This window comes from Bombyx mori, chromosome 8 (assembly GCF_030269925.1).
Source record: "Bombyx mori chromosome 8, ASM3026992v2".
Lineage (NCBI taxonomy): Eukaryota > Metazoa > Arthropoda > Insecta > Lepidoptera > Bombycidae > Bombyx > Bombyx mori.
In genome coordinates this window covers 10,627,790-10,639,810 of record NC_085114.1, presented here as the reverse complement: position 1 = coordinate 10,639,810, position 12,021 = coordinate 10,627,790, and the positions used below count along the sequence as shown (strand labels likewise).

General features: G+C 37.4%; 1 protein-coding gene across 6 annotated transcripts in view; it reads right to left on the bottom strand.

The window, feature by feature from the left end:
- LOC101745443 (serine/threonine-protein kinase ULK1) overlaps nucleotides 1-12,021 on the bottom strand; it is a 49,538-nt gene that overhangs the window by 5,438 nt on the left and 32,079 nt on the right. Inside the window, 10 exon segments of one of the 6 annotated variants that reach the window (NM_001309546.1) lie at nucleotides 1,556-1,701; nucleotides 2,563-2,698; nucleotides 3,730-3,843; nucleotides 4,050-4,222; nucleotides 6,787-6,909; nucleotides 7,922-8,017; nucleotides 8,781-8,917; nucleotides 10,240-10,400; nucleotides 10,564-10,637; nucleotides 11,710-11,926. In NM_001309546.1, the coding sequence (NP_001296475.1) occupies nucleotides 1,556-1,701; nucleotides 2,563-2,698; nucleotides 3,730-3,843; nucleotides 4,050-4,222; nucleotides 6,787-6,909; nucleotides 7,922-8,017; nucleotides 8,781-8,917; nucleotides 10,240-10,400; nucleotides 10,564-10,637; nucleotides 11,710-11,926 (1,377 nt within the window). 6 annotated transcript variants of the gene reach the window in all.

Genomic DNA, 12,021 nt, shown 5'->3' with positions numbered 1-12,021 from the left:
ATCGTTGTTAATATTGTCACGCGCTGGGGTTAAAGAACGCTTTAAAATTCTCAATTCACGTCTTCCACTTTACTTCGTGATCCGTTCGTTGTTCCACTTTTGTGATCCTATATTAACTGCTTTCGTGTTTTTTTTTTTTTCCTACCTATGCTGATAGCCTTGAGGGGCTATTTCAGCTTCGCCCTAACGTTTGTAGGTGAGCTCACGGGGCTCAAACCTGACTACGATGCTAACACGAACCTTTGTGCTTCGCAGAATCTACCACCGGATCGGAAACGCGACCCACTGAGAAGATCCGGCGAGAAACTCAGTGGGCTGTGTCTGAGAGTTAATTTACTCGTCGAGACCTTCATCGCAAGCGACGGGTTCGACGAGAACGGTGACCGGTGCTTGAAGTACCTAAAAGCACCGTTAGTGGATCGGGAGGATCGGAGATGACGTGTTTGCTTTCGTGTCATCTCTGCAACGCTTTTATAGTCGATACGACAACTCGATAATTATCGAGAACATTCCCGATAGGGCGAGTAATTTCGATATGTGTTTCCGTTATTTGATAATAGATGGCGTAGCACTTCTCGGGCGTTCTCGATTTTACTAGTTCTTTTGATATTCGTTTCTGCTATTCGACGACAGATGCCGTTACTCTTACCGGCGTAATAATATTACTAGAACCGTCACACTCATTTATCACGGAATAAAATCATGTTTTTTTGTGCGTTGTTTTGTTTGTGTTTGCTCAACATTCGACCGAATTGTAACTAGTTTTGTATTGGAGAGCATTAGCCGAGTCACCTCTCTTTGCCTTTGTTCTAAAATTATTGTTTGTTTTTCCAATAAACAGTACACTGATTTACCTACGAGGAGTACATTACTGATACAATGACATGTGAAATCATGTGATATTGTCTTGTATTATCATTTGTTTATTAAGTAAAAATATTTTATGTGGTACGATCGATATTGTTCAATAAGTCATTTGAACACGTGTATGTGTTTCATATATGCAAGTGCATTGTTCGTTTCTCAATAGCAACAGATATTTTCTTATTTAAAATTTCGATTAGGAGAGTTTCTTAACATGTATGTTCTTTCTCTTTCTTCTTCGTTCGTTCGGTCATTCGAAACTTTATTAAATAACTTTATGTGTTTTTTATTGAGCTTTACTTTATTTCAGCAATAGTTTAGCGAGTATGAAGGCTGCGTCAAAGAAAATTATTAATGCCAATGGAACAGTGTATTATCGTTTCAAACGCACGGTGCATTGGCTATATTGGTGTAGGGGAATGACACCCCGCCACGCTTAGCTGTTTACTATGCAGTTATAGTAATGAGCAACATACGTTAGTCAGTCAGTGGTTAACATGCAGCGATCCACCGCGGTCGCTGACGCAAATAAACATGTCAATCATACGTAATGTTTTATTGACCGCTCCGATGAGGTTTCCGGAGGAGAGCGCCGAAGGGACACACAACACAACGCACACGCCACCTCCTCTCCTTAAAACCTCACATTGGTATGATGTAACACAGTACAACGTGGTGTGGTGTCGGTTACCGCGAGTATGGTCTCCTCCTGCAGGTTGGGTATGTAGACGGGCGGGTCGGGCTTCATGCCGCGCAGCACGTCGCCGAGCGCGCCCCCCGCGCCGCCCCCGCACTCCCCGCTCGCACGCAGCGCCAGCGCACTGGGCGGGGACGAGCCTGGACAACAACACCATATCGTACTTCATAAATTACTGACTGAAATATTCTTTTTTTTTATTGCTTAAACGGGTGGACGAGCGCACAGCCCAGCTGGTGTTAAGTGGTTACTGGAGCCCATAGACATCTACAATGTAAATGCCGCCACCCACTTTGAGATATGAGTTCTAGGATCTCAAGTATAGTTACAACGGCTGCCCCACCCTTCAAACCGAAACGCATTACTGCTTCACGGCAGAAATAGGCGAGGTGGTGGTACCTATCATTGCAGGCTCACAAGAGGTCCTACCACCGATGCGTCCTGATTCCCCCCATTTTACGGTATTAAAACTGAGTAATCTAGGTTACATATAGATTTCGAAGGGTTTTTTTTTATTATTGCCTTTGCAGGCAGACGAGCATACGGCCCACCTGATGGTAAATGGTCACCGTCGCTCATGGACGTCAGCAATTCCAGGGGCAGAGCCAAGCCGCTGCCTACCATTAAGTACTCTCCGCAAGCCTCGTTTGAAGAAGGACATGTCATAGCGCTCGGAAAACACCGTGGAGGGAAGTTCATTCCAAACCCGGATGGTACGTGGTAAAAAAGATCTTTGGAGAACGCTCTGTCGAGGAACGCAGCGGTTCCAGATAATATGGATGAACTCTGCTCCGATGGCGGGAGGTGTGATGATAAAAAGAAGATGAGGGGATCATCTCGAATAATTCCTCAGAGCATTCCCCATAGACCATACGGTGTAAAACACAGAGAGAACCGAAGTCCTTCCGTAGACCCAGAGGGTCCCAAGCGATCCGTGAATGTAAAGAGTTTCCGTGCTTAGAATATATTGATTGACGAGTTATTATTGAGGTTGTTCGAACCTGCGGCCGGCCAGCCGGACCTGCGCAGCGGGCTCGCGTTGGTGGGCGACACCTGCCACAGCTGCGGCGGCGGGGAGCTGCCGCTGTTGCTGCTGCGACGCCGCGTCGACGGCGGCGTGCCCATCGCGAACGGCATCTGCGTTGACAAACCTCATTATTGTATGCAAATACAACTAACTTGAACTCGTACTCGTTCTATTACCATTACAATTTATATATATATACTAGCTGACCCGGCAGACTTCATAGTGCCTCAATCGATAAATAAAAGACCCTAAACTTTTGTATAAAATAAACTTAAAACAAACAAAAGGAATCCGTTCGACGGGGGACACATCAAAGGGAAAACAAAATTGTTATTTTTATTTATTTCCGGGCGTTTTCATATTTATCTAACCTTTTAAACCTTCTCTGGACTACCACAAATAGTTCAAAACCAAAATTAGCCAAATCGGTCCAGCCGTTCTCGAGTTTTAGCGAGACTAACGAACAGCAATTAATTTTTATATATATAGATTTTTGTTATTGCTTAGATGGGTGGACGAGCTCACAGCCCACCTGGTGTTCATTGGTTACTGGAGCCCATAGACATATACAACGTAAATGCGCCACACTTGAGATATAGTTCAATCAACCAAGAAATAAGGTCCTTGACCTAGATATTATGCACATATTATGTATAATTTATTTAAAATTCAATACACGTAAATACGATTTTATTATTCAGAGTAATAAAATCCGGCCACCCTCTGCTTTGTTTCACATAAATATATAACTGTTTTATTATGTGTATATGTATAAATGAAATACGGTTTACAATCGCGCCGCCAACTATCTTACATTGTTGGTGCAATAGGACGGCGCGGCGTATGGATCGACGAGAGACCTGACGATTGAGCGAAACGATAAACAATAAAAATCGGAGTGAATGTAGATTTCGCTTTGAGTCCGTAGGTGTCATTCGTTGAGAACATTCGTCACCATCAAACCGCTATACACTGCTTGCTCGTTTCTCAGATTTGTATTTAGTATATTTATTTATAGCGCACACATATCGCTATCAACGTTTCTAGAAATGATATAAAACTCATCGGTCTGTGGCCCGGACTCGATGTCACGATATAGCCACGGCTGGATAGCCCGAGGTGGGACCGCGAGCGCACTCACAGTGGGCGGCGAGAGCGAGCCGATGTTCGTGGCGTTGCGGCTGTAGGTCGTTCGGCGCACGTCGATGGGCTGAGATCGCGGTACAGTAGTGTTAGTGGCCGCGGTCAGTGGGCTCTGCAATGTACACCGACACGCTACTCATTTGTCTCCACCGAACGTGAACGATACGTGTAACTCAAGCAGTGATGATGACGCATGTGTATAGTTCAGCAATTGTTTATGTTATCTCGTTGCGATATATTTACGTGTTGTAGAGGTGTACTCAACAAGCAGATGATAGCGGATGTGTGAGTGAAACGGAGTCGTGGGGTGTGACGTACCGCGGTAGGTGTGCAAGGGGAGGCGGGTGCGGGGGGCGCGGGGAGCGCCAGGGAGCGGGGTCTGGACGCTGCCTCCGAGCCGGAGGAGGCGGCCGAGCACTCTGCGGACCCGCTCTCCGTCGCCTCCACCAACACAAAGTCCTCTTCACCCGCCCAACCAACCTCCGACGAATCTGCAATAATAACCAATAACTCAATCGACTTGTGTACTTTTTTCAAACTAGTGTTCGACCGATGATCGAAATTCGATAGTATTCACTGACACCTCCAGATTTCGTTCATTCAAGAATCAGTTTATGTACATATCACGTTTCATTATTGACAAACCCGTCAATAGTTATTATACATGGAACATGAAAATTAATTAAAAACTAGGACCGAATATTCGTATTTAGAATCAAGACGAAAAGAATCAAACATCAGTAACTTTTTCAATCAGAAATATATTATTTTAATTAAAATATGCGCATACAAAAATTACAGAAAAAAAAACTTTCCAACGTGAACCTGTATCAAAGAAAATATTCTAAAATTCCCTTGACAATCAGCTATAATATTATAATAAACTGTCCTAGTTTAGAATACTGCATCGCCCCTCACCTACATTTTAAGATTCTACTTCGAAAACCGAAAACAACTACGATTTATCTTACGATTACTAGTACACTTACAAAACGCATTGAATATTCCAATTTTCTTTGTACAGCACAAAAGCTAGCCTAGCTCATAATAATTACAGAATTACGGAAAACAATTTACTTTTACTAGTGTTCCTTTCTACAATTATAATCATTGACAATTCATAGATTTATTTTATGTACATTATGTCCATTGTTTTGCTAAAAAGAAAAGAATATTCCAACTTAACTGCTATATTTGAGACATTGAACCCAAGCAGTGTAACTTGGGTTCAATATCTGTTTTCTTTGGAATTATTATTAAATGTGTTAGTTGATGTAGAAGAATAAAAAATATTTATCTTTTGTCTCAGACCTTAATTTAACTTTCATTAATTTTTTGTAAGCATTAAATGTAGGAAAAAAATGTATTAAAATTTCTTATCGTATTAAAATGTTTATTGTATCAAACATATTGTGTTTGATTACCGCAAACATTATTAATATTGTATTTTTCTATGAAACTAAGTGTTTGTTTCAAAAAACCATTACTCATGAAAATGATCCATTCATTTGATTCCAAATATACGAATATCTTATCAAGGTATACTCGTACCGTATCAACAGTTGATTATTACGACCGAAGCTAACGCATTCGTAGCCTCTATTACACTAGGTTTTGTGATAAAAACACTTTATTATGCGGAATAGTAAAATTCATTCATGCTCATATTATTCTCGTGTTGGTTTGTTACTCTATAAACTAGTGTTCGCCCAATCATCCAAATTCACAGACACTTGAAGACTTGGATAAATTTTGTGTATTACATTATATTTCGCCAGTTTCGTTATTGAGATCTAAATATACTAGTTGTTTCCAAACAAATATTTTGATGACACTAAAAGATTGTGTATACATACTATTATAATAACAAAAAAGTTGACAAACAGAGTTGAAAACGGAACGTAGCTATTATAGTAGTTTTCTCTTTGTCTATTTAAGTATATAGATTATTTTTTAATGTAGTGAAAAACATAACAATCAGTTTAGATTTGTTTTTGAAATTATCAATGGTCACTAGCTTAGACCTTAACTATTATTAACTAGATAATTACCGCAATAGGCGTAAAAAAGTTATTGTTTATTTCAAATCAAACAATAGAATATGGTGTTAGCAATACTTATGCTAATGAGGTTAAGAAGTTAGTTTGTTTCGTTATTTTATTGTTCACGTGTATTTTGTATGAATATATTTACATATATGTATAATATATATTAACAAAGAATAAGGGTAATTCTGACTTTTTTTTTAATATTTAGATTTTTCTGTAAGCACGATAACAAAATTAATAACAGGCAGTCCGTTTGCTAGTCTACAATCGAAATAAATTAAAGTTATATTAAAAGTTAATATTTATGAATGAGGGATTACTGGTAGCCCAGAGTCCTTTCCAGTTTCACCAGGACAGGAGGGGTGGGATTTGCTAACAGCTGCCCGAGCGCCTCCAAAGGAGACCTAACAACTCAAGAGCAGCTGCTTGACGAATGAATCTACTACCGGAATCGCAACCCACTGAGAAGAACCGGCGAGAAACTCAGCGGGATGATGCATGGGTTAAGTTGCACGTCGAACTCTGTCGAGTTCGACAGGCACGGTTACCGGGGTCCCTTAGCCTGCTCCTAGCGTTAGAGCGTTTAGTGTAAAAGTTATTGGATCTGATAGATCCTTAAGTACGTGATTATAATATAAGATTTTATGGCCTGATAGTGAGACCTTTAAGCCATATCTTATTTCTTCTCAAATTATCTTACGTGAAAAACGATACGAAGTTAATTGAGGTAAAGTTGATTAATTTGAGACTTTAATCATTTGGAAATGAGATGACATGAAACAAATTCTCAGTAAAATTGTGGTTATTTACTGAGACTTTGAGAAGAACTTTTATTTGATTTTCCAACATTTGCGCACTTTCACAGACGCTAAACAATTAACAAACCACCGTTAATGTACATTTAAACCTGTAGAAAAACTTTATTACTAAAATGAAGCGATTCACACTAATCAGTTCTTAGCGTTCCCGCCAAAAAGTCTCTTCTAATATAATAAATAAAAGCTCACCGGAGGATGTTGGCTGTGTTTTCTTGGCAGTGGGTAAGGCTAGGGGCAGGGGCGCGGGCGGGGTGGCGCGGGAGGGGGGCGCTCGGTTCGCCACCACGGACGGACCCGCACACGATCCCATCTCTACACATAATAATACGCAATTGTACTTTTACTCTTAACTAGATTCACTCAAACTTGGGCGTACCTGTACGATAACCACAATTCAAATTTCTAAATTTCAATTTTGTGATGGGGTGTCTTAATTTTCTTTTTTATTTACATATTTTACCAAACAGACATGATGATGATATTATTAATTTATCCCTAATGGGAAAGGCAAAGAACTTTAGTCCATACAGCCAAACAGACATGAACATGAAATGACACAAGAGACATAATAAAATCCTTTTTGATTTCAAGATCTAATTGTCAAATAATAAAAAGGGATGTAACAGTATCACTCCTATCATGGCGTCGGCGTGTGAGCGAGATACCGAGGTGGACTTATTGTGCACTTACATGTCCTACATCTTATTAAAATATTACAATCTATGTTATATTACAAGTGACGTATATTCAATCATATTTGGTGTTATGTACACGTATTGGCGTTTTTTCTTAGCACATTTGCGTACCTACTTATTCAGTTTTACAAAACTCACAACACAATAGAGCATGAATAGTAAAAAAGAACTTAAAACATTTAGGTCAGAAAGATCAGTAGTCGTTGACGTCTAAAGAAGCCCAGCCTGCTTAGTTTGGATAAAATACAACATATATTGCATATCAAATTAGCACAATTTCTTTTCAAAGAGTAACTTTTGACATGCAGCTTCTGAGTATCCAATGGGTTTTATAGCGATCTCAAACGAAAAGTGCACAGCACTACAGTCTAAACAATAAGCCGCGAAAGAATGAACGAATAAAACGTTACCCAAAAAAACAATATGGATGCAGTCCTAAAAATTTTTGAACTACACGAGTTATTTATACGTTCGGAAATTAAAGATAACTAACTATTAATCAGTTTGCAGCGTGTATATAATACACCGTTATTGATACATGCTTATATTCAGTCATTACGCAGGGAGAAAAACCAAACACCCCAATCCCATGCAACATGAAAAAAAATAAGCGGAGTTAAAATCAGTACCCTGGCTCTCCCACGACTCCTGTAGGTAACAACAGTTAGTATCGGGTCGACTCTCGAGATTGCTCTCCAATATAACGGGAAGATCCGAATCTAAACCTGAACAACACATAACAGCTGTGTTACGCAGTATTATTGTTAAAAAAATTACGTGTTACAAAGAAACGTAGTTCAAAAACTCATGGACCTCTGATTTATATGGAGAGTTATTCTTGATATTAATATAAATTTAATTAGGTTATGAAATTATTTTATAGTGTATGTATGAATTTTTGCGTGTTAAGAGCGTTTTGAAAGTGCGGATGAAATTAACCATCATAGTGACTAAAAAGAGTGGTTTTGTACAGAAACATGAAAAGCGTGTGAATAGTGTGAATATTATTAACAAATCGGGTCCTACTATGTATGAGTTTGATTACTGGTTATTTTTCTAAGTAAAACAAAAAAAAAACATTGTGAGAAGTACGTGTGGTGGAGAAGGTGAAGTTTTTTAAAATGAGGAATATAATGAATAAGTAATTAAGGTTTTGGAAAATTTCATCAACATTTTAGAGTAGCATTGTTTAAAGAAAATACTAAAATACATGTTTACTACTAATATATAAAATAATTTATTAAAATATAATATGCTATACCTAGTATCAAATATTTCCAACTAACGTTTACTTAAAACAAAAAAAAAACAAAAAAATCACATTATATTTAACTACCTATCGCAATCCACCAATGATATTGTGAGAATTGAAATGAAAAATAAGTTTACGTAATGTAAGTAGATTGTGAAGAATATCAAACAGAATTCATACCTAACAGTAAGTAGTATTGCTTGTAGAATGGAGGTGTCTGAAACAATTGTACTTACTGGGGACGTTTGTGTTGCGCGATCGTTGAAGAAAGGGATGATTGAAGAACATTTCGAATGACATGCGTTCTCGAGGGTTTCGTCGAAGTAGGCCAATCAATAAGCTGCACAGTTCTGGACTCGTTCCTGGTGGGATTCTTAAAGAAAAGATCAACATTTAAGTATTTATTAGTTATGTCTTAAACATTAAAACTAGTGGTTTAGTTGCGTTTTTATTTATTTATGCAATTATATCTAATGCTAATGTAGTGTACATATGTTAATACTTATGCTTAAATTTAGCAAAGCAATCATAAGAACCTTAGCGGGTAAATTGTAATGAATTCGTTTTTTGCACTGCACGCAATGTAAGATGCATTGACATATGGGGTCAATGACCTGATGACCCGGAAGCGTTTTTTCCCCTACCAATTTGCTGGTAGCCTAAGGCACTATACCAGCTACGCGCCGACGGGTAGGTGAGCTCACAGGCTCAACCTGAGAGAATTTGCTAACACTATCCCTAGCAAGAGCAGTACAGTACCAGATCGGAATCCCGATCCACTGAGAAGATCCGGCGAGAAACTCAGTGGATTCCGGGAGCATCTCTACGTGTAGCACGTACTTTTACATTGCAGGTCTAATACATGAAATATAAAGTTACTAATTACTTTTTATTCTTCACTCCACATCATCATGATGCGATTCATTATACAGAGTACTTATAAATTATATATATTCTCAAAAAAAAGTGAAATGATTTTCCAAAATAATATCTAAGTTCCAAGGGCATTTAGTTTCCTAAATAATAACTATACAATATTTAGGACAGTAACTTATATTACAACGCTAATAGATTAAAATTTAAACCTTGAAACTATTCTTTCAACTGAGAAAAAATGAATGACCTCACAAAAAATGTAGCAACAAAGTTTAAATGAAACTTATCTTAAAACTTTTTAAAGTGTTTATAATTTTGACGCAAAATATATTGTGTTCATTACTGGGTCAATAAGATAGACGGAATGCAATTTAAGTAAAATAATGCGATGGAAGCGGTGCAACTTTAGCAATGTTGAAACAGGAATTACGGTGTTTATTTGTAAGAATTTAAGTCAAAAGTTCTACCATCAGTTTCATTTTAGAAAACGATTCCCTTATAGGGGAGTATTATTATTTACATTTCTTTTTAAACCCATCAGTCGCTTGTTTGGTGTGTATGTTTTAAAAAGGGCTGATCTTTCGATTTTAACGGAAATTTTTCCTAATCATAAAACATAGTTTGATGAAAATCTTTTGTTTACTAAAATTTATGTAAAACCTAATAACGAACTAGTTTTCTTAAATTTAAGATTTTAAAAGATTTATTAGGGAAGCTTAATTAAAATAAATCATTGGCCGAAATAATTTTAGTATACCACAAATAGATAACGGAAACGTTACGTAGTGAGTTTTTTTAATTATACTTAGAAACATTTACTTGGGCTGAAGATCGACGCTATTTTCATAGAAAGCTTTCAGTTCGTGTGGCGTGGTGGCTTGGAAGGGAGCCTTCCCGGTAAGGCACTGGTAGACTATTGTGCCGAGGCTCCACAGGTCTGCTTTGGCGTCGTATTTCAGGGACATTATGACTTCTGGAGCCTGAAAATTAAAATGTAGATTTCTTTAAATAATTTTACAGCACAAAACCGATATTGAATCGAGGCACGTCGTAACCTTGTTCAAACGTAACTAGCATTTACTTGAAGATAAAATGTTACGGTACGACTATTAACTATCGTATTAAGCTGAACGAGTTATTTACCATGTACATTGGGGAGCCGCAGAGCGTAACGGCCATATTTCCTTCTTCCAGGAACCTTGCGAATCCGAAGTCAGCTGTATTGATTTACAAACAAATCACAATCAATGTTACGTATTGTATAAAAGTAAATAAATTATTCTATTATTAAGTTAAATGTGGATATAATAGTGAATACTATTATGATGATTTTTTTTTATCACGTTATATGAATCAGCAGAATATTAGAGTCAGAATCAAGACATAAGTATAAGCTGTATGTAGGTTACAAATTAATTTCACCTTTTAATTCTAAGTAGGCCGAGAACTAGTCTGCCCATCGACGCCAATAAAAAATATCCTCATTGAGCGCGAACAAATCAACTTGCATATATTATTTTTTGTTTATGTTTGTATTTAATATTCAAAGAAAACGAGGTATTCATTTTCCTTTATCTGCACAAATTTCAAGTATTACCAGTATCTTAATTCTGATAATGTTGATAGCGCGAGATCTAGTCTAGGTCATAAATAATGTCGTAACTGAAATGAGTCAGATTTGCGAAGATAACACCGATATTTTCGAATGTTTTACCGGATATGATAACACCGAACTCCCTTACAGTCAACAAACTTCATCATAAAATTACTAAGTTTTAAAATTTATTTGTGTTTTATAAGAATAAATTTAACAAATAATATGGAAAACCTTTACTATCTGTCGATAAAATAATGCAGAACTATATAAATATTACTATGCAAATTAATATTTTTATATAAATATTTTTCTGTATGTTTATTTATCAATATTGTATGTCCCTGGGTGGTTTCGATTTATATCAAATATATATTTTATCCTTTTTTTTTGGACAGAATACCGCCGCCCGATTCCGTGAGCTCTTCAAAAGAAAAATACTTTTTTTTAGTGAGCTGTATGTAGATATGTTATTGTTTATTAGTATAATTTGTATGTTAATTTTTACTTATAAGATATTCTAGATCCTAATTTTGATTGTTGCCATGTACCCATAAATTGAGGAACATTTACATTTTAAAAGCATCAACGAGATGTTAGTTTAAAGTATGCATTAGTCGAATTCGGTCTTTTACGCTTCCAACGACGCCAAAATTGGACGGTTGTTTGAGCAGTAGAAAGTGTGATTTGCTTACCAATTTTGAGTGTTATATCTGATGGGTGTGGAGTACGAGGCGGTAGGATAGAATGAGTGAGGAGTATGTTTTGCGGCTTCAAGTCACGGTGGACGATGCCCTTCGCGTGGATGGCGCTCATCGCTTCTGCAAGCTGCGCTAAGAACAACTGGATCGTGGTCTCGCTGAGCAGCCGGTTCGTTTGAAGATAATCCGCTAGGTCGCCTCCATTGCAGTACTAAAACAAAATTATCATCTAGATTTAATAATCTGTCGCAGGACGGAACTTACAACTGTTAACGATAATGTGAATTAGATAATTACACACAGTGT